A 24,344-nucleotide genomic window follows, 5' to 3' on the forward strand; every position below is an offset into this window, starting at 1 on the left:
CTGCCACACCGAGTACCGTCACCGCGTACAATAGAAACACCGAAACCCCCATGACGGATCGTTATTGTCGTCGTCGTAGCGAACTTTGGTCGTCCCACGACTCGATTCGACTCTTCTTTTTCTCTTTCTCTCTCTTTCTGTACCTTGCTTTCCCGACGACACTCGGGATTCGCGCACGTCGTTTCAACGACGGCCGAGAAGCGTCTTCCGCACAGGGAAGCCTCTCGGGAACGATCTTACGCCCATCCTCCTCCTTTCCGTCTTCTCGTACTTGTATTCCTTCCTTTCTTCCTCTCTCTGCACCTTCCTTCCTTCCTCCTTACCGTTCTCTTCCTTTCGATTCCCCTTTTACTGTCTGCTGCTCCTTTCATACACCATGAAATTTATACGCCCGCTCCAGAATCCTCCCTGCGCACCGTAGCGAACTACAAGGGGAAACGAAATTGAACGGACCCGTTTCGTCCATTCGCAAATCCTTCCCCAGCACTCCTTATCCTTACGGTGTTCACGTACTCGTTACGTTCCTTCGCCCTCGCTCTCCGCGCAGCGCGCGGCTCCGTTCGACGAGCCCAAACCACCGAGGACGTCCCTTCGGATTTTCGATCAGCCACTTCGTCGAGTATCCATTGGCGGCGTCACACGTGCGCACACGCGACCAGCACATACGACGTCACTACTAGACAGACAAGCAAGGCGGACAAGCCCTCGTCATCGTTGTCGTCGTCGTTGTCGTCGTCGTTCTTACGTAAATCTATGTCCATCAACGTGCACCACTCGCGTCGTCGCCGACGAGAAGCACCTCGACGCCTCCGCCACGCCGTATCGACTGTAACCGCACCACTACCACCAGCGACGACACCACCACCGCTACCACCAGGCCACCACCGCTACCACTCACATCACCGTCCGCCGCCGCTACTACGGAAGCACCCCTGATACCCGAATTCTCACGAGGTGCCCCGTCGTGCTACCCGAGCGTAACGTTGCTCTCGTTGTGCGGGGGCCAACGTACGAGGGTTCACGAATGTCTCCCCGCGAAGTGTACCCAGTGTTGCCAGATGCCAGAGAAGGAAGTGTAGTACCAACTTAAAGAAATAGTAGTATTTATGTCGCACCATATGTCTAAATAGTACTACAAATAGTCGCACGCTTTTTTTTAGCGACTCGAGCAACAGTGATGTAGATTTGAATAAAGTAAAAAAATTATTAATACATTTTTATAATGAGAAAAATTAATTTATTCGTATATATATATATTTTTTATGCCTTTATAAATTAATTTCTGTTTCGCTACTATCATCCTCTTCTATTTAATTTTTATTTTTCTTTTTTGGATATAAGATGTTTGTTGTCATTTTATCTGTTGGCTGAAATGTAACGCAGTTAGAGTTTTCTTCTTGCGCGCACGATCGCTTTATACATTCTGTTGCTAATATTGATCCGCTGATGGTTTCAATTTTTAACTTATTTCTATATTTCGTTTTTATTAAATTGATCTGTAAAGTAAATTGAAATAAAATTTAAGTAATTATCATTCAAAAAAATATTGAAATTATATTAAAAATAATCTATTTTTCAATTCACATTATTACCCGACTAAAAATTCATTCGCAATCTACATTCGAATGTGGTAGGCATAAGGCATCAAGAGATGTGTTTATTAACTCAATTATGCCCAATTTTTTCACATCTAAACACACTTTATCCAGGAAATTTCTTCCGGAATACAATGGAGATATCTCCTGGATAAAGTTATCCGCAACTTATCCAGAAGTGAAAAAAATTAGGCATTAGAAGAAATCGTTCATTAAAAATAACTAATCCATTACGTTTCTAAAATTTATAAACACTTTGTCTATAAATCGTATTTATTGCACTCTATGTAACTGGCTTTTATTACGTATATATAACTGGCTGTCTATAATGATATGTCGTAAACTTTTAGTTTTTCTTTTTCTATATAGATATAAAAAGCATATTGAAAGCATTTAAATGTATTTAGCGCCAAATAAAACACACTTTATGAGTGCTTTTCAACAAGAAATATGATTTGTTGGAAGCAAAGATAAGAACCAATCAAATTTGTGCGCTCAGTGGAAACGTACCCTAAATCTCTTTTGGAGTTTAACTAGTGTATAGAAATCAATTAGACAAACTCACTAGGTCAATGACAGCGTCTGATTGGCTGAGTTTACTATAATTCCTACACTAATTACACTTAATATAAAATGTACTCACGGTTTACTTTTTTTTCTGAAAATATTGCATGGATGTATTGAATAGTAGTACAAATAGTCATAAAAGATTAAATAGTGGTACAAAACGACGTACGACACCCTTTGCTGGTCGTATGTCGTACAAAAAATGAAATAGTCGTACAGGTACGACTATAGTCGTACGTCTGGCAACACTGTGTACCCCTTATCTCTGGTACACTGTGTACCCCTTATCTCTGTCTCCGTCATCCTCTTTTTCTCTTTCGCCTACTCGCTATGCTATATCTGTCAACGTCTTTCTCTTTCTCTTTCTCTTCCTCTCCTTTTTTCCTTTACGTTTCTATCTATCACATTTACGCGCGCGCGCGTTCCCTTACTCGAGGGAAAAAACGGCGACGGCGACACCAGCGACGTTCGGCGTCGTCGTTGTTGAAATGCGAGACTGCGAAACCCCCGGCTGCGAAACAGAGAGACACCCTCTCGCACAGCTTTCCTCTCCTCGTATCTTCATCTCGCGTCGTCCTTTCTCCATCTCTCTCCGTCCGTGCTCTGCTAACATCCCCTCGCACCCTTTGGCACCCCCCCTCACCCCGTTGCACACGCTGGGCCGCTCGGGAGGGAAAATGCCGACGCGAAGTAGGGCGCACCCTTCTTCCACGCTCGCTACAGGGTGATCGGAAAGAACTTGAGAGATAGTAACAAATAGCTCGATATCGAAATGAATTCTCTGTTTGAATAGGTAAAGTTCGAACTGTTTAACTTTAAAAGCTTTAGAGAAACTTCAGAAGTTTTAACAGATCAGAATAGCAGAATTTTTTTGACGACTCAATATTACGACGTTTAATAAACGTGAAGAAAAATAACGAAGTCTCTAATGAAGTTTTCACCAAGACTAAATAATCTAAAAAATCATTAGAGAACGCATTAGTTTGAATTTTTTATGACACCCCGTATATACACACACAAAACACACACACATGACCATCGTGATTCGAGTCTACACCACCCCTCGAACCTTGCAATCGCGCGCGTACGTTCTCCAATGTCCCGACATCCACTCTCTCTCTCTTTCATTCTCTCTCTCTCCCTCTCTCTCTCTTTCTCTCTGTCTGTCTTATTTCCACCCTGTCTCCTCTCTCCCTTATGCTGTCTATGGATACTCTCCCTGTAACAAATCCCCACTTCCAACCCCCAGCGGCAATAGTCGGCTCGTGCGCCCTACACACCGAGTCGAATCGGGAGCATTTCTACCCCCTACCAACAGTCGGGCAACCCCACCCTGGTTGCGGGGCGGGGGACCACCTTCTATCCCTAAACGGGTATGACGGGGGCGCGCGCATATCGTAGTCGTCGCTATACTCACCCCCTCCCCTCCCCAACCCGGATTCCCTCATCCCCGTCACGAGAACCTCGGTGCTTCGCGTCTCTTTATCCTCGGGAACTTTCTCCCCCCGTTCTCCACTACCTCGCCACTCCGTTCTGCCGATCTCACCGCCGAATCCCGCACTCTCGACATATCGAATGCTACGTCACAGCGAGGAGATATACGGCTATTTCGCAAAGTGGTTAAATGCACTGCCAGATTACGGGGTGGAGAGGGCGGGCGGTCCTGGCGCCCGGTGTCGCCGTCGGCCCGACTGCGATATCGGCTACAGAATTCCATCGTGGAATTCCGCTCGCGTGGCGAGCGAGATTCGTGGTCTCCTAAGATCCCTTATTCCGGTCGCATACTCGGTGCTAAACGCGTGCTTGCCCAATTCTCGTACCGTACAAATAAACGCTTCCTTAGGACATCGAAAGTTCAAATTTTAACGATAGTTCAATTGTCTCTCTCTCTCTCTCTCTCTCTCTCTCTCTCTCCCTCTTTCTCTGTCTGTCTTTACGTTCGATATTTAGAAAGAAACGGAAGAGATCGTTGAACTGTTGTTGCTGGGAATTCACTTGATCTTAGAAGCTGTGAAAGATATAGTATTTTCCGTGATGAATTTACAGAAGAAGTAGCAGAGAGATAGATATTTTATTCATCATAATTCACCATAATTGAAAACATTCCCATTCTTTCGTATCTCCAGACTTGGGTAACACATCCCCAATCTGGAGTTAACGGACGTCCCGGGGATCGGTTCTAAAGCCCCACACACTCCGATGGCCACGCTTAGTGCGCTAAATGTGGCGGCGAAGATAGAAGCGGAGGAATACGGGTCAGAGTATTTCTCGTTTCTTTATACCGCCGTTTTCTTCCACGTAGCATCCTTGTATCCTTCTCCGCCGCTATCGTCGCATTGTCGTCGCCTATATATTCGAGCCGGAGGGATGTGTATGGCATACGGACTCTCTCGACCGTACGAATCTCTCTTTCTCTTTTCCTTCCCCTTGCTCTTTTCTCCCCCAGAGTCTCCAGAGTCTCGACCCTGCAAACGACTCGTGGAAAAATAATTCAGGAAATGAGAGAGCCACGACCATAGAAAGATGGGATTCGGCTGAGGAGAGAGAGAGGGAGAAAGAGGGACGGCTGGATTTTGTTATGCGGCGAGAAGAATAACACGTTAGCGGTGGTGGACGAGATGGAGAAGTGATTCGTAGTATGTCGTGTACAAATTCTCCCTGGAGGACCTCTTAGACCTAATTGGCCGTCCAAATCGATATCTGCCCGTTCGTTGTCGGCAAAATTGCGACGTGTTCTTCTTCTCTCCCTCCCCCCCCCTCTCTCAAGAAAAAAGAGAAGGGATGATTCAAAGTGACGAGAAAATAAATCTTTCACAATCGGTCCGGAAGAGGGTCGTAGAATTGTGCTTTCTTCCCATCATTTCATTTTGTATGCTTTATGAAAATAAATAGAATCGACCTGTTGTTTTGTTTGTTTTAAAAATATCGGTAAAATTGATATAAACGATTTGAATCGCCAGCCAGAGAACGTAGCTGGAGATGGGTATGCAAAAATATAGGTGTTCTTCTTGAAACTTGATCGACCGATAGGAAAAATAAATAGCTAAAATAAAAACCGTATTCTTTGATAATACGTTTTTAATTAATTAGTGTGATGAATTATTCATTAATTTAACAGAGAAAATCTTAAAGCAACATACACCTTACATAAATGCATCGGACTTCGATAAGATTCAATAATATGAAAATTCTCATCACCTTTTTAGATGGTGTAAAAGTAAATCCCGCTTCCGCCATTTTCCAGGCTTCGCAATAATATTAGAAAAAGAAACATACAAATATTACAAATCTGGAGCGCGATTCATTTGCTTGACTAATCGGAAAAAAGAATTTCACTAATTGACCAATCAAAAAATGCTTCGAAACATTTATAGCATCAGTGCCCGTTTCTATATAGATTAACTTTAATCTTGGCTTACAACTTACTTTTCTAGTTCTAAGAATTAGAAAAAGATAAAGAATAAATTAAACCTAAATTAAAGTTAATCCATATTGATAGAAATGGACACAAATGGACATAATCGCATGATATTCTTCTTTCATATAATAATAACAACCCAGACAGCACCGAATATTATCAATTATTCATAAATATTTTATTATTTATTTTTTAAATATTATATAAATATTTTGTACATATTTTTTATACAAACTTTATTCGAGATATTGTTAAAATATAGAATAAATATTTTATAATATTTATTATAAATATATAAATAAATATTCTAGATATTTTTTATTTGGATTATAATGTCTTATTAAATAATTTTAATAGCATTTACTACAATATTTACATATTGATAAACATTTTTATATTTATAATAAATATTTATGATCTGTGCAATTTAAAACCATAAAAATATTTACAAAATGTTCAAAATAAATCTAGCAAATATTTTGTAAATATTTCATAAATATTATATGCTATCTGGGAAATTATTCATTAAACGATTTTCTGTACTAAAACTGAAATAAAATTGAAGTAACAAATAAAAATGAGACGCAGAGAAATAAATATGATTAGAGAATGTGAAAATATAGAACGTGTGATGTCGAGTGTTTTCACTGAAGGTGGATTTGCAGGCGTTGCGAAGATAAGGAAGAAAGAGAGAAGCGATAACGCATCTTCTCTTTTGGGGGCGATGCATCCGACGATGCCATGGTGGCACGGCCGAACGACGCTATTTAAGCAACTACTTAAAATCAATAGCGGCCTAGCGTTTATATCGCGCCAAGGGTCTGACAGCATAATTCTTATGCCCTCTTCTCCGCCCACTCTTCGAGCCACGTCGGTTTGTTCTTCACATGGATTCTGCTCTCCGCAGATCCTCCTCCTCCTCCTTTGAAAGAGCCGCAGAGGATGGAGAGTTGGAGAGGCTTACGATAACGGCAATAGTATCGAAATACGGATGCTTATCCGATGGTATTGAAGTATCGTGTTTCATTTTCGATTGTGAATCTTTCTCATGGCACTCTTTTCTTTTGCTGACGGTTCGACATTGGGAATCCTACTTATGATTTTTTGTATATTACATTTTCAATTAATTTAAAATTAATTTTTTAAATTAATTTTAAAAGTTTTTACTATTTTTACTATTATTCTCGTGTATAATTCTCATGTCGTTTACATTCAATTTACTGATGTAAATTTTGAAGGATGCTAACGATATTACAAATATCCCTGTCAGCGATGTTTTTGCTACATTTCACGATAAATTTACTGAATTTTTCGATTGTAACATCAATATCGAAACGAAAGCAATATTCTTGTCTTAGGACAACCGTTTATTACATTTATCCGATAAATTGTATACCGATTTATCCAATAAATCGTATTGAACGTTAAATATTAAATAGTATTAAATGTGATTAGAGGAAAATGCATACTTCGTCTAGCGATAAATTAATATGAGCCGTATTATAAGGATACTTCGATATCTCCATGTAACGTCGCATTTGACGTAATCCGCTTAAACGTGCATTAGCTACAATAATCCTCGGATATACCTACAAAATATATTGCGAACTATAACAATAAGTGTCCACAGATGTTTCGAAATACGACTAAATGCATAGACTTCGCGACAATAACTTCGTAAGTGGCAAAATATTGTATATTCGCACAGAATAATCTTCTCTTTTATATATATATATAATTTATATATAATTTATATATATATATAAAATACATTTGTTAATTTGTAAATGACTATATATTAATACAATTTAAACAAAAACGATCTTTTTAATAGCAGCTTTAATTAAAATTCTGGGTAAAAAATGCCTCAGTAGTTAAAAAATTTCAAATTTCAGGACGCGATTCACAACATAGTCTTGAAAATTCAAGTTACATAGAAAATTCACCCTGTTTATCTAATAATCTTGAGACCACACGAGACGGGATCGTTTTACGTAAGAGGAAAAAAGCTTCGGACGCAATCAAGTATCTCGGGTTATACAAGTAGAAAAAAAAAGATCGTGTATCGTGTGTACTGAAACAGAATTTTTATTAAGAGACAGTTCTGTCCTTTCAAGGAAACAAAATTGACATACGACTCATTAGAATGGGTTTGAGCTAACAGAATCGCGAAGATAAATAAAAAAAAATGTTTTATAGTCACGCGCAAACCCATCTTTACAATTTGGAGAAAGAAAAATGATAACGTTACATAGAACAAGAAAATTTTTTGAATAATTTTGTTTTATACCATTTACGGATTGCTTCCAAAACGATAACACCTAACGAGAATTGTCTTGACAAATGTACATAAAAATCAGAAATACAGGAAAAGTATTTCATCCGCGCACAATTACGCACGAGTCACGAGTTATTTGTAAATAGATATGCAAGTTGCATAATATCGCGAAATCATTTTATCATGTATCGTTCATTTAGGGACGCACTTTTCTGTTTCATTAATCATGTAATCCTAATTGTATCAATTATAAAATATAATTCAGCAAAGGTATATAAGAGGAATTTCGCAATCTTATGCTGCTTGTATAATTTACGAATAACCGAAACTCAGATTTCAACGTCACAAAATAAATCGATGTCCGTTACATATTGTCGAAAAATCTTGGTTCATATCTCGTTAATAATAGTAGCAATAATATTAATAATAACAAAATAGTATCACATTATAGTAGCCGTTTATCAGGTATGCCATTTGGTTGATTGGTTTCGCAATTTGATAAACAAGTGTACATAAATAATGAGTTCTTTAACAAAACGGTAAGCATGGATAGTTGATAAACTGATATTGTTTTACATTTCGAACGAATTATACTTTTTTTTTGGTTTTTTTTTATATTTCACGTATATTGGAGATCTAATTCCAATATCATTAATCGAGCTGCGTATGTTATTCGAACGCGGATTGTTCAGTTTTAGATGTTAAACTTCCGATGCGATCGATTCTCGGTTCGTTTGTTGGGAATGTGCTTGCACACAGCTCGCCACATTGGGTTAACCAATGGAAATAATTCAGGCGAAGGTACGAGATCTACGAGATGCTGTTAAGAGAGCTCGTTCTCAAGATGTTCCCCTTCACACTTACGATTTAAATCGTAGACATTGAGAAGTAGAATTTACTCTCTCCCAGATGGAATTGGAGAGTCCTCCGCAATTCTCGCACGTTACCCGGATGTTAACACATTTACTTCCGAAATCGTATTTCTACGTCGTACGAATTACATTCGCTTACTTTCATATCAAGGGCACTCCTTGTTATATATCCAAGATTGGTTAAAAACCGCACTTGGATATATTTCATGAATCAGACATGAAGACGTGGTAAAAGATACCAAAGTAAAAAATATTACTTTGGCAACTTGCAGCTGCGAAACGCGTTACGGGCATTAACTTATTTTCCAGCATTTTTTTTTCGCAAAAAGGATACTCGTCTGTAATTTGGAATATAAGAACGGTAATATAAGTACGGCTGCAAGAGAGAATAGAGATTATAAAATTACCACGTTCTTCAGTCTGTTCACATAACATTGCTAATCAATGTTCTTTTTTTTTTTGGATTTTTCAAGCCCACTTTTTTCTAAGTTTATATACCTCGCATAAACATCATTCTTTAGAAAGAGTCAAGTACAGCATGCAATTTTATAGAACTTTAATATCAATAAATGGACGAGTTTTTGTTTACAAGTCTTTGAAATATACGAACATCGTGCATCGATCATAATGAAATCACTAAAAAGTAGGAAATAATTTTGATTAGAATATAGAAATAGTTTGTAAAATTTTTATAAAAAAAAATGAAAAGATTCCTTATGCTTGTTTATTAGCACGAGCTAATTGACTCTTTCGAAAGTTGAATAAAATACATTTCGCAAAATAGACTCCATAAAATGGATCTATCGATGTTTCCAATTACAGCACAGTAAGACTAAGTATTTTCTTCTTAGTCTACGTAATATTGCCAAAAAAATTTTCAAAGAATCGCCATATAAGCAAAACAATAGAAGCTAATAGAATAAGAGCAGATTTTTGTAGTTTGTAAATGGGAACATTTCGCAGATTAAATTGTTTGGCGAAACGACTGTTATTACATTGAACCCATTTACGTTTTGTTTATATATTAAGTAGATAATAAAAATGAAGAGGGACCGTAATATTAGACTATGACGCAATCATATGCGATTCCGATTGATCAAATTAATATGCAGTGGGCGACAGATCATTTGATCAACAAGATCGCACGTTAGTTTAATTCGTTACAGTATTTTTGCAACAGTGACACAAAAATGAACCTAATAAATTATCAAATCGTAGCAGATATAATTGCTGGTCTTCCGGTCTGCTCTGGTTGTTCATATTATGTGTGGTTAACGGCACCATCATTATCTGGCAGATTATTTTTGCTTTCGTTATCTCCGTTAAACAGAAGACAGCGTTGTGAGTAGATCATTCAATTGTAATCACTAGTGGATATTATCGATAATAAAGTTGTTGCAATATCAACACTGACTTCTCATTCGATATTTATCTGCCCGTACAGTTACGACGGTAGCCAACGTTGTTAGAAAAATTTTTCCGAATCGAAGACTATCGAGGAAGCAAATAGAAATGTAAGATAGAAAGACGCGATTTGGTACATCATATTTCGACGTATTCCAATTATAGTACTGCTTCCTGTTTCATGCAATAATCTTTGCGTGATTCATTATACTACATTAATTTACCCCTCTTCTTTCATTCAATCGTGCAGGTATCACGAATGCACGTGTACGTGTCTGCAAACCGGGTAATAAGTCGCAAATGCGATCACTTTGCAACTTATGACCCGGTTGTGATTATTTAGCAACTTTACCCGATTGCGATTATTTTGCAACTCATCACCCAATTGCGATTATTTTGCAACTTATTACTCGGTTGCGACCATTTTGTAACTAAAAACTCGCTTTGCAATAAATCCTCGATGAATGATTGTTTTGCAACTTATAAATCCGCAATAAACAAAAGCGATGATGTTTACCTTAGGACTTCTTTTTTCATATTACATTGACGAGTCAGATTTATGGCATTTGCGATCAAGAGTGTATAAATTTTCCAGAATCGTAGAGTCGTATATGCGAAATGAATTATCTTGTAAGACCACAAGACAATCTGCAAAGCTCATGGTAAGCTAAGTTCGCGAGTATGATAACGCATATATTCATTTACATTAGATTTCACAAAAATGCGAATCTATTTCTTGACATTTAACTAGTGGAGCTACGATTGTACTCTACGAAAATGGAGACTCGCGGAATATATCTGAACTCGAAAATGTACTTTGAATTTGCGTCAAACTTAAGCCATGTACTTGGTGTCGCTATGAACAAAAATTACGTATATTGGTCGAAGGTTGAAGGCAGCGAGCATGAACAACCATTCGTCCAGATCAACATTCTATACAAATCTGTTTAAATGTCCAATTGTTAGCAATTTCATTTTCTTTTTTTTTGTGTCAGCAGTTAACTCATTACTGTTTATCTATTATCTACAGTTTCCCGTGATAAGCTCACAGTTTCTGATATTACAGCCCTAAATACATTTTAAACCGCCTTCTCTATCACCATTAATATTCCATTTAAGAGAGGATTCTCTCCTCTCAAATATGAAATATTTTGGTATCGCATATTGTTCCGTACTTTTCACATCCAAAAACCTAAGTCATATTGGCTGGTGGCTTTCGAATTCTTAAATTTTAACTATCGTCATGCATACGAAACAGTAATTTCCTGCACCTTTTTTACTCTTCCTCGTGCTTATCCATATTTTTATGGAGATCTCTAGAGATTCTATGTCGATATCAATACAATAACTTTGGCAGTTATTTTATCTTTCACAAGAGATAAGAGTATTCATTCATAATGCACCTTACATTCACATTCCAGTGTGAGCTGTGTCCTCATGTGCATTCATTTATAATTCATTTATTCCGTTTTCCGCGCATTTTCATTAATTTTAGCAATCTTCACAATTTTTGTTAAATTCAATTTCAGCCCCGATAGACTGCTATATAATTAAATATAGGCTGTGATTGGACATATATTATTATCAGCATCAGCCATAGAATCTCTATTTTTGTTGTGGAGAGTCCACCAGCCAGTTCTTTATAAAAAATAATTATATAAAACTAGTCAATTGTACAACCTCTGATTCTCAATCACGACATGGTAAAAAGAAAATCAAATTGCGTTTAAAAAAAAAAGGAAAAGAAAATTTCAGTAGCTATTGAATGAACAGAAAAGAGACAGTTTAAGTGTTGACAAGTGATTTGAATTTCAGAGTTGTATTACAATCTTGACAAATAGCAAAATCAAGCCATGATCAAATATTACAACTGATATTTAATATATCCAAATTTTATAAATCGCTAAGGGCAATTTATTTATATATATATTTATATATATACACGACCTTATTGATGTTAAGGACAATTTTTATATATATATGCATGACAGTACAAAAGTAATGAGCATGTGAATCGGTATGTTGCACTCGGTGAGATTGGCCCGATAGATTTTCTAAATCATATGCCCTTTTTCTTCATCGTTAAAGAACAGAAGAAAAAAAATACTGGAAGAATGAAGCCGTTGTATAAAAATCCTCTATTAAAACGATATTGTATGTCCTCGCATGTAATATTTACAGTTATGATAAAATGCAATGATTGATTATTATGTTATTCACATATCTGTTTACATATTGTGCATCTTGATAATGGCTTGACTCTGATTTGCTGTAGCTTATGTACATTTAAATGTATTTATGTACAAAGAAGATTCGCATCGACATTTGCGCGACACTTCACTCACTCAGCTTATTATTACTCATACATAGTACGCTTTATTTACAAGTGAACTCACTCTTTGACACACTTTCACACACTTTAAACTCTTTGAGCGTGTGTAAAGCTTCGTTTTACCACAGTGCATCGAAACTACTTGGACACATTACCCTCTTCCATACTATTATTGTCTTCTGGTCTCGCCACGTACAAACTGGGGTCTATCACCTTTGGGATAGGTTTAATTTCTGTTCCAAGTTCTTGTTCGATACGGTGTAGATTGAAGCGATCTTCATACGTGATTAGGTTAATTGCTATACCTAAGTGGCCAAATCTTCCAGATCGGCCGATTCGATGCAGATATGTCTCTGCCATCTTCGGAAAGTCAAAATTGATTACAACGTTCACAGCTTGAACATCAATACCACGAGTAAATAGATCACTGCTCACCTATAAAAAAGAATTTAATAAAAATTTTAATAAAATGTTGAATCAAATATAGATACACTAGTACAATTTTTTCAGAATGTATATCATTTGGATGAGAGATAATGTAATTATATATATAATTAAAATTTAAATAAGATTTTGTAAAATAAAAATGTTGACGTCTTTTAATTAACTTACGAGATTTCGGCATAATCCTGCACGGAAATCATGGAATACGCGATTTCGGTGTGCCTGCGCCATTTTCGCGTGTATATAATAACAGCAATAGCCAAGATCTGTTATTTTCTTAGCCAACAATTCGACACGTTGCGTTGAATTACAGAAGATTATGCTTTGCGTTATTTGTAGCTATAAAATATATCAATTAATAATACATTTATAATACTTTGAATACATGCATCAAATTAAAATTAAATTCAGTTTAGCCTTACCTTGGAGAATAGCGTGTTAAGGCAGTGAACTTTTTGTCGTTCCTGTACAAAAGCGTAGTATTGTGTTACGCCTTTTAAAGTCAACTCTTCCATTAAATTAATCTCGTATGGATCTCTCAAGTGTTTTTCCATAAATTGTTTCACAGTTAAAGGAAACGTTGCTGAATACAGCAAAATCTGACGTTCGTGTGGTAATCTATAAGGAAAATAATACAACTAATAAATATCAGGAAGTAATATCAACAAAGAGCAGTGAGAAATATAAGGGCGCGTTCACACCTTAACGGAAAAGTAGAAAGCGGAAAAGTAGTGGCCAATCACAACTCGCGCTGGTAGCAAGTAATACAAAAAGTCGAAATTATCGACTACCAGTGCGAGTTCTGATTGGATGCTGCTTTTCCATCAAGATGTGAATGCGCTCTAAATGGTTATTTTCAATAACTGATAGTATTTTATTACGCGTGTGACATAAGTAAACATTTCTATAATATTAGCAAAAATTATCAGATTTAGGCCCGGTTGTTCCACCTTTTAGTATATTTTACCTATTGGGTAAGTAGCAAGATTATCCAATCATATGCGCGGATTGCCAGATTTACCTAACAGGTAAAATTTACCAAAAGGTGGAACAACTGGCCCTTAATAGTACCAAGTGGAAAGTATAGCAACAATATAAATTAAAATTGCGAATGAAATAAATAATAAAACTTCGGTAAAATTTTATGCGAGAGTCAATTAAAGTTAGTCACTGATTAGTCAGTTTGACGCACTAGGGAATGTGAATGTGTTGCAACATGCCTCAATTCGACAAGACATTTCACATTTCAAGCAGTTTAATTAAATATAAAATGCAGCATTGCAAGTATGAGTGCATGAAACATGTTATAATTGCCTCAACTTTAATTGTCTCTCATACATAAAAATATTGAACTTAAGGTATTTTTCTGCACAATTCTTTATACAGGGTTGTCACAAATTCCTCATCCTAAAATTCCATAACTTTTCCCTGATTTCCAGAACAAAATTTCATAATTTTCCCTGATAATCTCAATAATATTTTGAATTCTTTTGTCCCGATTTGGAAATCAAACATTTTGTTGAGAGAGCAATTTAACATATCTATGTAAATTACTATTAGTGTTGCTGACACTGCTTGTATTTAATTGTTAAGTTGGTAGTATTCCAAAACTGTGTAGATATAAAGTACGCATATTAAAGTTTTTTAAAGCCAAGAATTTTAATTTGCAAAATTCCCTGACTTTTCCCTGATTTCTCTGACCATTTTCAATTTCCCTGACATTTCCCTGATTTCCAGGTTTGTGGCAACCCCCCTGTCATTATCCATCTACCATAAAAGGAAAGGAGTGTGTGGTTAAATAAAGAAATTCTGTGTAAAATCAAATTTCATATTTCTGTACAAACATACCTCGATATTACATGATCCAACATTCCTTTAAAGTCTTGTGACAGCAGTTTGTCTGCTTCGTCCAAAACTAGAATTTTACAATGTTCCATATTTGCTACATTCTTATCCATCAGATCGAGGATCCTTCCTGGCGTTGCGATTATCACTTGTACTGAAAGTGTAAATTAGACGAATTATATGATACATTGGTAAATTAATTTAATGCAGTTTATCGATAAATTATACACTTTACTCTAGATACATTACCTTTTTGATAAATCCTCATAATGTCGTCTCGTAAGTTGGTTCCTCCAGTAGTAACCATAACTTTTATATCCATGTGCTTTGCGAGCTCAATACAAATCTGTGATGTTTGTAGCGCTAATTCTCTTGTAGGCACAATTACCAGTGCTTGGATTACGTCTTTCCTTGGGTCAACCTAAAGCAACAATTAAGCATACAACATTCAAAACAAATTTCTTTTCAAGTAAATCTTATCATATTTCTCTTTTGTCTATTTATTATACCTGTTCCAGCACTGGAATTGAGTATGCTCCAGTTTTACCAGTTCCATTTTTCGCACGTGCCAAGATGTCCTTACCAGAAAGTGCAATGGGAATACTAGCTTCTTGGATCGGTGATGGCTTCTCCCATCCCTTTTCAAAAATTCCCATCAATAATTCACGTTTTAGGCAAAATTCTTCAAACTCGTTACCACGTGTGTCGGTAACATCCTGCAACGTACATTTCAAAGTAAATTTCAATTTAAAAAATTTGAATGCTTTCAAGAATCTCTCTATGGAGATAATAGTAAAATTAATTTCAAAGATTCATTTTTTTTCTAAAAAAAAATTTAAAAATAAATTTAAACTAATCCAAATTTAAATATAAAAATTTATTAATTTTTCCTTATTTGATAATTATCAACTTTTTTGTATCAACTCATACTTGTTTCAATTGTTTTATTCTTTGGAATAAATTAAGAATAATTCAAATTTAAAAATATAAAAATTTATTAATCCTTACTTAGTAATTTATCAACTTTATATCAACTTTTTTTGTATCAACTCACACTTGTTTTAATTCTTTTATCCTTTGGTGGTATATTTAATTTCGCTTTCCAACCTACATCATCCATTTTATCTATCTCTGATTTGTTAGACAAACCAGAGTTTAACATATGATTAGAGTTCATATGCGTTTCGGTCATCATTTTGGATATATTGTAGTATGTCTACTATCTTTTCCTGACAAAAAAAAGGAGAAAGAATCATTATCTATACACATACACACACACGCACACATACACACACATGCACATATATATATATATATATGTGTATACGTATATACTACCTAAAATTATCGCAATAATTTCTTTGTGTAATTCTTGTGAAATTTAAAGTCACACATGAATTTCATTTATCATGCTTTTCTGTCAATTCTTGTTTTTTCGTTAATTGCACGCCTTATCAAATATTAACAACTATACCATAATCATAACAGCTCTCATCTTATAAACATATTCAAAAGTATGTAGGTTTTGTAATAACGTCTGAATAGAAGGGGAACAAGACCAAACAAAATTGACCTACAGTGACTGTATGCCTTTAGGTACTGTGTTCGTTATGAATACATTCGAATATGCCAAGTGTTTTTGTGTGTTTGGATATAGAAGGCACAAGTACAAATACTTTGTAGATGAAACAGTTAACTATGCTACAAAAAATTCAATTTCTCTTTCATTTGTAACTTCCAATTAGCACGAAATTTAAACAATTAAATAAAAATTATACAGCTGTTTATATAATAATCTATTTTAATCACCTTAGAAAGAAAGAATTACGTAAGCTAATTTAAAGCGTACAAGAAGATGATAGATCTAAATAAACTCTTTCAGTTTTAATCGTACAATAAATAATACACGTTAAAAAGGAGAGGCTTCCAGTGCTTACGAGATTCATATGCTCGAGACGTATTGTGTGCGGAATGTATTCAAAGTCTTATTCATACGCGACGGAGAAACAAAGGAACGATCTTGATATTAAAGTTTATCTCGTTATATCTCCGAGTGACGAAACTTAATCGCTTTGAAGGCACGGAAATTCAAAGCGAAACGGCGAGAGAAGGCATCGCTCGTTGTAATCGCGAGTTGCTCCTGATTATTAACGGTAACAGATACGCCGCTCGGCGAATTCGGGGGAATTTCAAACGCGCAACCGTTCGAACCGTCGATAAGGGCAGACTCGTGAATGCGATTTGCGCGTTAAATATACCGTGGCCGGCTCGCTCCGTTCCCGCGTGACTCCAACGGACGCTGATCGCTAAGGGGGATTCCTTTTCTTTCTTTTGTTTTTTTTTTTTTTTTAATAGGTCAGATCTCGACTGGAACGATTCCGTTTAGCGCTGACACGTTTCTCGGGAGGCAACGGGAAAATTCCTCGGGGTGAAAATACCGTTAAGGCCCGGCGCCGGAATTAATTTTTCACGCGAGACGCCGGGTCGACGGGAACGAGGGAATGCGGGGAGTCGCGAGGTGGACGCGCACTGTCGTCCGCGTGTTCCTTACCTTGAAAACGAATGGACGTCGATTCCGTGTGTATGTGTGCACGCCTCGAGCACTCGATCGGTGGGAAACAACACGCCAAAATGGCCGTTCCCCAATGTCAATGATTTCGCCAACTTCTCGCAGCGCCAGTGACCGCGTCGGAGCACCGTTTTCCTGTACGGTGCAATGCCGCGCTACCGCTTCGCTCTCCTCACACACACTCTGTCTCTCTCTCGCCCTCTCTCACTCACTCTCACACTCTCTCTCTCTCTCTCTCTCTCGCTCTCCCTCTCTCGCTCTACCTCTACCGCTTCTTAACTCTTTACGCTTCGGAAAAAAAGCGTTCTCGTGTATAACACGCGGTCCCGACTATCAGTCTTTCGGTCTGTTTCTGCGACTTGTGATTTACGTTCCGCTTGCAGTATCTCGAAATCCCGACTGATGCACTGCGTCGAATGCGAGCGACGATTATTGCTTGTTCGGTGTACACGATCCGTACCATGAAAGAATGACGGGAACAAGACGGCGAAGCGACTACGGAGTCCCGTCCATCAGGCGTTGTTTTAAGGCGGTTCTCATGAGAAATTTGTGGCCGATTATCCCGGATCTACAATAGGGTTTTAAGCCTTAAGCTATAAGAAATGGGCGAATCACAGTCGATTATTCTCCTCGGATTCGACTGTAATTGGTCGATTTCTTACGGCTTAAAGCCCGTATCAAACTACCGACTAATAATGGACCAATCACAATAAGACTGATTCAATGTGATTGGTCCATTATTAGTCGGTAGTTTGATACGGGCTTTAAGCCGTAAGAAATCGACCAATTACAGTCGAATCCGAGGAGAATAATCGACTGTGATTCGCCCATTTCTTATAGCTTAAGGCTTAAAACCCTATTGTAGATCCGGGGTAATCGGCCGCAAGTTTCCGAACTAAGGTGTAGCCACAATAGAAGGAATAAGGAATTAGAAATAAGGAATGAAGATTTTAACCTATCAGATTTCAGTTGAACAGGATAGCAATCAAAAGCAACCGCGGTAATCGTTATTCCTTCTATTGTGGCCGCATCATTATGGGTGCGTTCGGGAAGCGCACTGTCAGCGCTATTGCGTCGTTCTATCTTCTTTGTTTACGTAGCCCACGACGTCTGAACTCCGACCGCTGTTCAAAAAATGCTTTTTAAATTCGAACATTGCTGGCGGAGGGTTAAGATTTAATTCAATAAAACAAATCTCGAGATTGCATTTTTTATATAATCAAGATCTTATATTTAAAAAGAGATATATGCTATATATGATTATTTCATCAGCCGAATCTGGTATAACTATATCTAAAAAATTAGATTCAAAATAATATAATTAATATTTATATTTATCACAAATTAATAATTAAATCTTATATTTAAATGTATATAAAATTTAAATAAGATTTAAAATAATTAGACAATTTAAATGTAAGATCATTTTAAATCTAATTTCAGATAATCTGATGAAGATTCTTGATATTTTAAATATAAAATTGAATATTAATATCTCTTCCCAAAAACGATTCAAGTCGCATCAAATGTCGCAGAAATTAAAGTATAACTTCATGCAATTATTATAATACCAATACAAATTTTTCGTATATCACCAAATCAAACTTGAGCCTGAATTATCATGTTAATAAAATAATTATCGCACAAAATTACCTGTTGAAGGCACAAAAAAAATCGAAATTTTGTTGAGGAACTACGCTAAAGCATAGCGTAAAGTTTAATTATATAACGCATATTGCTCGCGTCAAAAATAGCGTATACATTGTAGCGTAAAACGTTGGTTTTGATACGCAACATATATCGTTGAAATTTTGACTATGGTCTACTTGATGCTACAAATGTTTCGAAGCATCCTTCTTTTTATTAGTCTCAATTACAAATATTTTGAAATATTCTTTAATTAGTTAATTCGTAAAATTCTTTCTTCTAGTAATTGGTTAATCAAATACTTCGGACATTTGTAACATTAATGCCTATTTTTATCAATGTAAATTGAATTTAATCTTAATTCAACTAATTCTTCATCTTCTTCTCCTCTAAGAATTAGAAAAAGATAAAGAGTAAGTTGAACAAAGATAGTTAAGGCGATTTTTGGCGTGCTTCTGGTATAGCAATCAAAAGCAACCGCGGTTGGGACTATCTTTGTCTTCTGATCCCTGAAAACGAAGATAGCTTCAAATCGCCTTTAATTATTGATGAAAACGAGCATAAATAGACCGCAGCCTTTAACAACCGTCGATATTCTTGGTCGCGTCCTTTCCAACATACATTCATGGACAAACGAGCTCCTTCTTCTGGGATATACGATACTTGCGACAGGCTTCAGGACAGTGGCGTTCCAGGTAGCGCCTTTGTGAGAAAGCCTTAAAGCAGACACCACAGCGCCACTGCCACTGATGGTGATTACGTGTCCTCTGATGTGCGCGAAGATTCGAGCTGCAATAAGGAGATTAATTGATCACATTACGACACTTCTTCATAATAATTAACATTCCAAACAGTGGCGTTTGAACAGAATGAGATGTGATAGAATAAAATGTGCATTAGGATTATCATTTTCTCAGCCTGGAGAGGTTTTCACAGGTCTTTGATTTATTTCAGCTCTTTAACGTTTAACCAAAATTTTTGCTTCTTACTAAAAGGAGAGCAATTCTTAATTTATCTAGATTTCTCGTCAATAGAATAAAACTCGGAAACGCGTTCCCATGTCAAAGTCCTAAGTTTAGGCAAGGAATCTTCCCATATAGCACAGAATTTACAGCAATGTTGCAGCAGTGTTGCTGCAACTTTGTGCAGCAAGGGTTGTTATACGTACCGATCGGCGAAGGATTTGTGGCAAACTGGACATTCAAAGGGCCGCTCGCCCGTGTGTAGACGCAAGTGGCCCTTCAGCACCCACGGCCGATCAAAGCTCTTGTGACAATACGGACAGTAATGCATTGTTTTATTTCTTTTCCAGCCTTCCCGAGTGGATGTCGTTTTGCCCTCAGCTACGTTCGTCGACTCGTGCTTCTGTTTCGGCAGTAAATACAAAGTCTGCGAGAGGGTCTGTGTTTCACAGCCGTTGATCATGACGTTTGGATTTATCGTGCCAGTGATTTTTTCTGCAACTGTCGTCTGCGTCGCCGGACCTGCCGATCCCTCCGCCTTGGAGGAAAATCGTGATGCATCATCGAGTAATATCGTTGATACTTTCCTACTATTATCCATTATCCTCCCGTCGATCGACGCATCATAATGTACATTCTCGAAATTTTGTCCAGCTGAATTCAACTCTGCGTCAAATGTCGCACCGTTGGTTTTGTGGAAGCTGTAACGGGTTACAATGGAGAGCCCGGAACAGGTCCAGATATTGCTCGTCTTGGACGTCGTGTCTTTCGTATTCTTTCGCTTGAGATTCGTGGACGGTGGTAGCCACGGGAATTCGGACTCTGCAAAAATCGATTTTCCTTCATCTGAAGCAAGCACGATATTTGCTACCAGAATAATTGAGATTTAAAGCGTTTCTCTAGAAAAGATTTATTGTTACTTCGAACAGTAGAAAGTAATGCTGCAATAAGCGAACGAATTGGAATAAGCTCTGACAGAAATTCGTTCTACATAAAAAATTTCACTTATTACTGACAGCCGTCAGTAATTAATCTCGAAATTTTTTGAAGTACGTCCTTGCGTTTAACGAAAAAAATTATTTCTCTTTCCTATCAATCAGCAAGATAAACAAAGATACAATTGATTAAATAAAATAATACGTAGATATTTTTTTGTATCCTCGTTTTATTACATCGCTACTACATTTATATACTCGTGAAAAAAAATTTACGATATTTATTTCTCGACAATCTTGGCGAAAAAAAATTTTTATGATAATGTACAGAAAATATGAGACAAGATCTTAGAAATTAATTTTTTGTATATTTATAGTGGGACGTAGTGGCGTTGTTTGGAAGATTTCTTGATTTTTCAAACAAACGACGCCACTCTACATCCGACTACAAATATCTATAAACGAGAATTCCTAAGATCTTGTCTCAATCTATACAGTTTTTTGTAAAAATTTTTCCGCCAGTAAAGTAATTTCTACCTGATTCTATCAGAATTCGAGTTGATCACGTGAAGATAAGACACACGAGGCATGATATCATCTACGGACTGTTTATTATTGTGATGACAGTCAAGGTTGAAGTAACGATCCCGAGCAATTCGTAATTTCAACAATGCTCTTAGAGAAACATATGGCGAGCAATTAAAACATTGCGCCTAAATGATCTTACAACGATGCAAGAAAATATACCTTCGTAAAAATAGAAATGCTTTCGTAAAAAGATATACCTTCGTTCGAATTATCTGTCTTGTGATAGCGTGCCATTGACTTTATCAAGCAACGTGGCATATTCCTTGAGATAAATTTCTGGAACTTTCTACGCTACCGTAAAGAGTACACTTCGCAAGGAGTACGGAGAACTTCTTGAGCTTCCACTGCAACAGCAAAACACAGCAAAATGGCACTGCCCGACTGGCGACTGCCGTGCATTCGGCTTTTGTTTTTTTCAGTAACGTATTATCGAAACCACCCGACAAAAAAATGATTACTATAGGATGATTTACGAATTATCAATTTCCTTTTTTTATATTCGATAGTTCTTTACATCTGTACGATTTCTCAGACAACACGTGTGTCTAAAAGATGTCGTATGATGTCTTTTAAATATGCGTACGTGTTATCTGTTAAGATTAATAAATTAGTGTTATTCCATCTCATTTAAAATAATTATTATAAAATGATGAAACCAACATTAATTATCTCTATACAACAATAATACATTATTTCTTCATGTTCGTTGATTCGACAAATAGAAATTTTTCATTCTATATCTATAGAATTTTATATATTTCGAAATTTTTTTTTTGTTCTAATCTTTACTATTAGATATATATTTCTGCAAAATTTTCATACATCTGACTGAAAGTTTCGAGCAGAAAAGGGCTGATATAGAATTAATATTAGGGGAGATTGTGTGTGTGTGATTGAGTTGCGTGCTAAATGCGTACCACGGTGTCTTCGTCTAAATCGTACCTCATTAATACTTTATATTATTACTTAATAAGGAATACTTAATGACAAAAATATAAAACAAATGAGATTAGTTATAAACAAAAAATTTAACAGGTTATATCTTTTGTTTTGTGCGTGCTAACAATATTCTACAAAATTTGCAGATACAACTGACGTTAATTTTTTATTAATATATAATATGTATAATGTATTTACGCAATTTTATTCTAAATTTTTATATTTTTGTAAAAGATGGTTTATTGTAATATATTTTATATTCAATGTATATGCATATACATATATATTAGTTGCAATTAGCAATAATAAAGATTAAATCGAAATTTTAATAAAATTTAACAAATTTCATAAATTGTATCATCACAAGATAAGACTGATAATTGATAATAGTTAAAGTATTAATAATTGATATGAATATACAAATATTAATTGCAAAAATAAATTCAAGCCAGTTTTATTTCAACCTCTTCTTCACTATTGATTTTTACTAAATAATTAATTCTTTTTTTCTAAATTATTAAAATTAGATATTTGTTAATTATTAGATATTAGTTAATGATTTCTTTTGTTAATTTTATCCTTGATGGAAATTTTTTACTAAAATTGTATTGAATAATTACGAAATATTACTGAATTGCATATTGAAATCTGTATCAATTACTTCACTTTCAGCATTATTTCATTAAGATTTTATCAACAATTTAAAATAAAATATTAAGATTATAAAGAATTCAGTAAATTTCAAAAAGAAAATCAATGAACGCAATTTATTTAATAAGTTATTCATATCGTGGAGACTACTTGTTATAATCTAAAGATTATTTACATAGTCGGGAAGCGTTATTTTTTCCGTTTCCTTTCCGTTACTTTTTATAATAAACATGACGTTATGCCAAAGTTGGAAAAGTCGACTTTTCTACAATCTTAGCGTTTAGTTATAAAAAATTGGAACATCATGTTTATTATAAAAAGTAACGGAAAATTAAGTAACTTTCTAACTCTGATTATTTATAAAATCCGTCTTGTGGATTATCAAATGAATACCTCATTATGTCCTACATTTATATATCCACTGGACATTTAAATACGTAATCCTTGGAAAGTAGTAATCGAATCTATTATTTGGCGAGATTGAAATAGTTTATAAAATATTATTACATTCATTAGTTTAGTTTATATAGAAATAAAATCATGTCTCCTATCAAATATGTGTATACATATATGAAAATCATGTGCAAGTATAAATGATGACATATTTAGTCTTCGGTTTTATAGACCTGATTATAGAGGGCTTGACTAAATTTTACATGTGAGAAACGAGACCACATAGAGGCAGTCCTAGAAAGAAATTCTTATGAGAATTCTTATTAAGAATTCAACGCTTTTTATTACAGTGCGAACTGATTTCCTTATTTTTCAGCAAACTTCAGTATTTTTTTCAATTATTAATTCCAATATTTTAATTCTTATTGCTTCTTTCTATTCGGTAATTTTTATTAACAAAACTGTGAAAAGAATGTTCATTTCTTTTCAATGTCATTTCTTTCCAAATATTTTTATTAATTTTCCTTATAATTTATAGTATTTACAAATTTACACTAATAAATCTGTAAAAATATATGTTTTGTATTACTTTTCATTTTTTTCACGCATTTTAAAAAATTATCTTTAGGGGGGATTCAGCATAAATCAATTTCTTCTGTCTTCAATTTCGTCTTCAATTTCTTTGAAGAAATCTGTAAAAATATTAAATATATTAGCCTTATTTTTTGTTGTTTTTCATTAATCTTCATTTAGAATTTATAATTTTGCAGTATTAAAAAAAATTATTTATACTGAAATATATTCAACAATATTTCACAGTCATTCTCATTTCTCATTTCCACGACTTCACGGTTGATTTCAACGATTTCAAAGATTTATTTTTATTAGGGATATTTTTAATAAAT

At 35.5% G+C, this 24,344-nt stretch overlaps 3 protein-coding genes across 5 annotated transcripts in view; all 3 read right to left on the reverse strand.

The window, feature by feature from the left end:
- Positions 1-52, reverse strand: part of LOC108727683 (leucine-rich repeat-containing protein 4B) — a 2,567-nt gene extending 2,515 nt beyond the window's left edge. Inside the window, exon 1 of the mRNA XM_018455881.1 lies at positions 17-52. Coding sequence (XP_018311383.1) covers positions 17-52 — 36 coding nt within the window. The remainder of the gene's footprint in view (positions 1-16) is intronic.
- A 12,073-nt stretch (positions 53-12,125) lies between these two features.
- Positions 12,126-17,810, reverse strand: me31B (ATP-dependent RNA helicase me31b). 3 transcript variants are annotated; one of them, XM_018455890.1, is made up of 8 exons: positions 17,307-17,810; positions 15,810-15,984; positions 15,265-15,471; positions 15,005-15,176; positions 14,759-14,909; positions 13,333-13,528; positions 13,079-13,249; positions 12,126-12,901 (listed from the first exon to the last, which is right to left on the reverse strand). In XM_018455890.1, the coding sequence occupies exons 2-8, from the start codon at positions 15,948-15,950 to the stop codon at positions 12,605-12,607; spliced, it is 1,335 nt and encodes a 444-aa protein (XP_018311392.1). In that variant the 5' UTR covers positions 15,951-15,984; positions 17,307-17,810; the 3' UTR covers positions 12,126-12,604. The 3 variants fall into 3 exon arrangements, with proteins under 3 accessions (XP_018311392.1, XP_018311393.1, XP_018311394.1); XM_018455891.1 differs by lacking the exon at positions 17,307-17,810 and adding an exon at positions 16,693-16,945; XM_018455892.1 differs by lacking the exon at positions 15,810-15,984.
- Positions 17,811-19,544: 1,734 nt separating this feature from the next.
- Positions 19,545-21,824, reverse strand: LOC108727711 (zinc finger protein 18). The gene is made up of 3 exons (XM_018455919.1): positions 21,654-21,824; positions 20,140-20,755; positions 19,545-19,760 (listed from the first exon to the last, which is right to left on the reverse strand). Exons 1-3 carry the CDS (start codon positions 21,712-21,714, stop codon positions 19,595-19,597), a joined length of 843 nt encoding a protein of 280 aa, XP_018311421.1. The 5' UTR covers positions 21,715-21,824; the 3' UTR covers positions 19,545-19,594.
- Between the last annotated feature and the right edge of the window lie 2,520 nt (positions 21,825-24,344).

The sequence above is a fragment of the Mycetomoellerius zeteki genome, unplaced genomic scaffold (genome assembly GCF_001594055.1).
Source record: "Mycetomoellerius zeteki isolate Tzet28-1 unplaced genomic scaffold, Tzet1.0 scaffold52, whole genome shotgun sequence".
NCBI lineage: Eukaryota > Metazoa > Arthropoda > Insecta > Hymenoptera > Formicidae > Mycetomoellerius > Mycetomoellerius zeteki.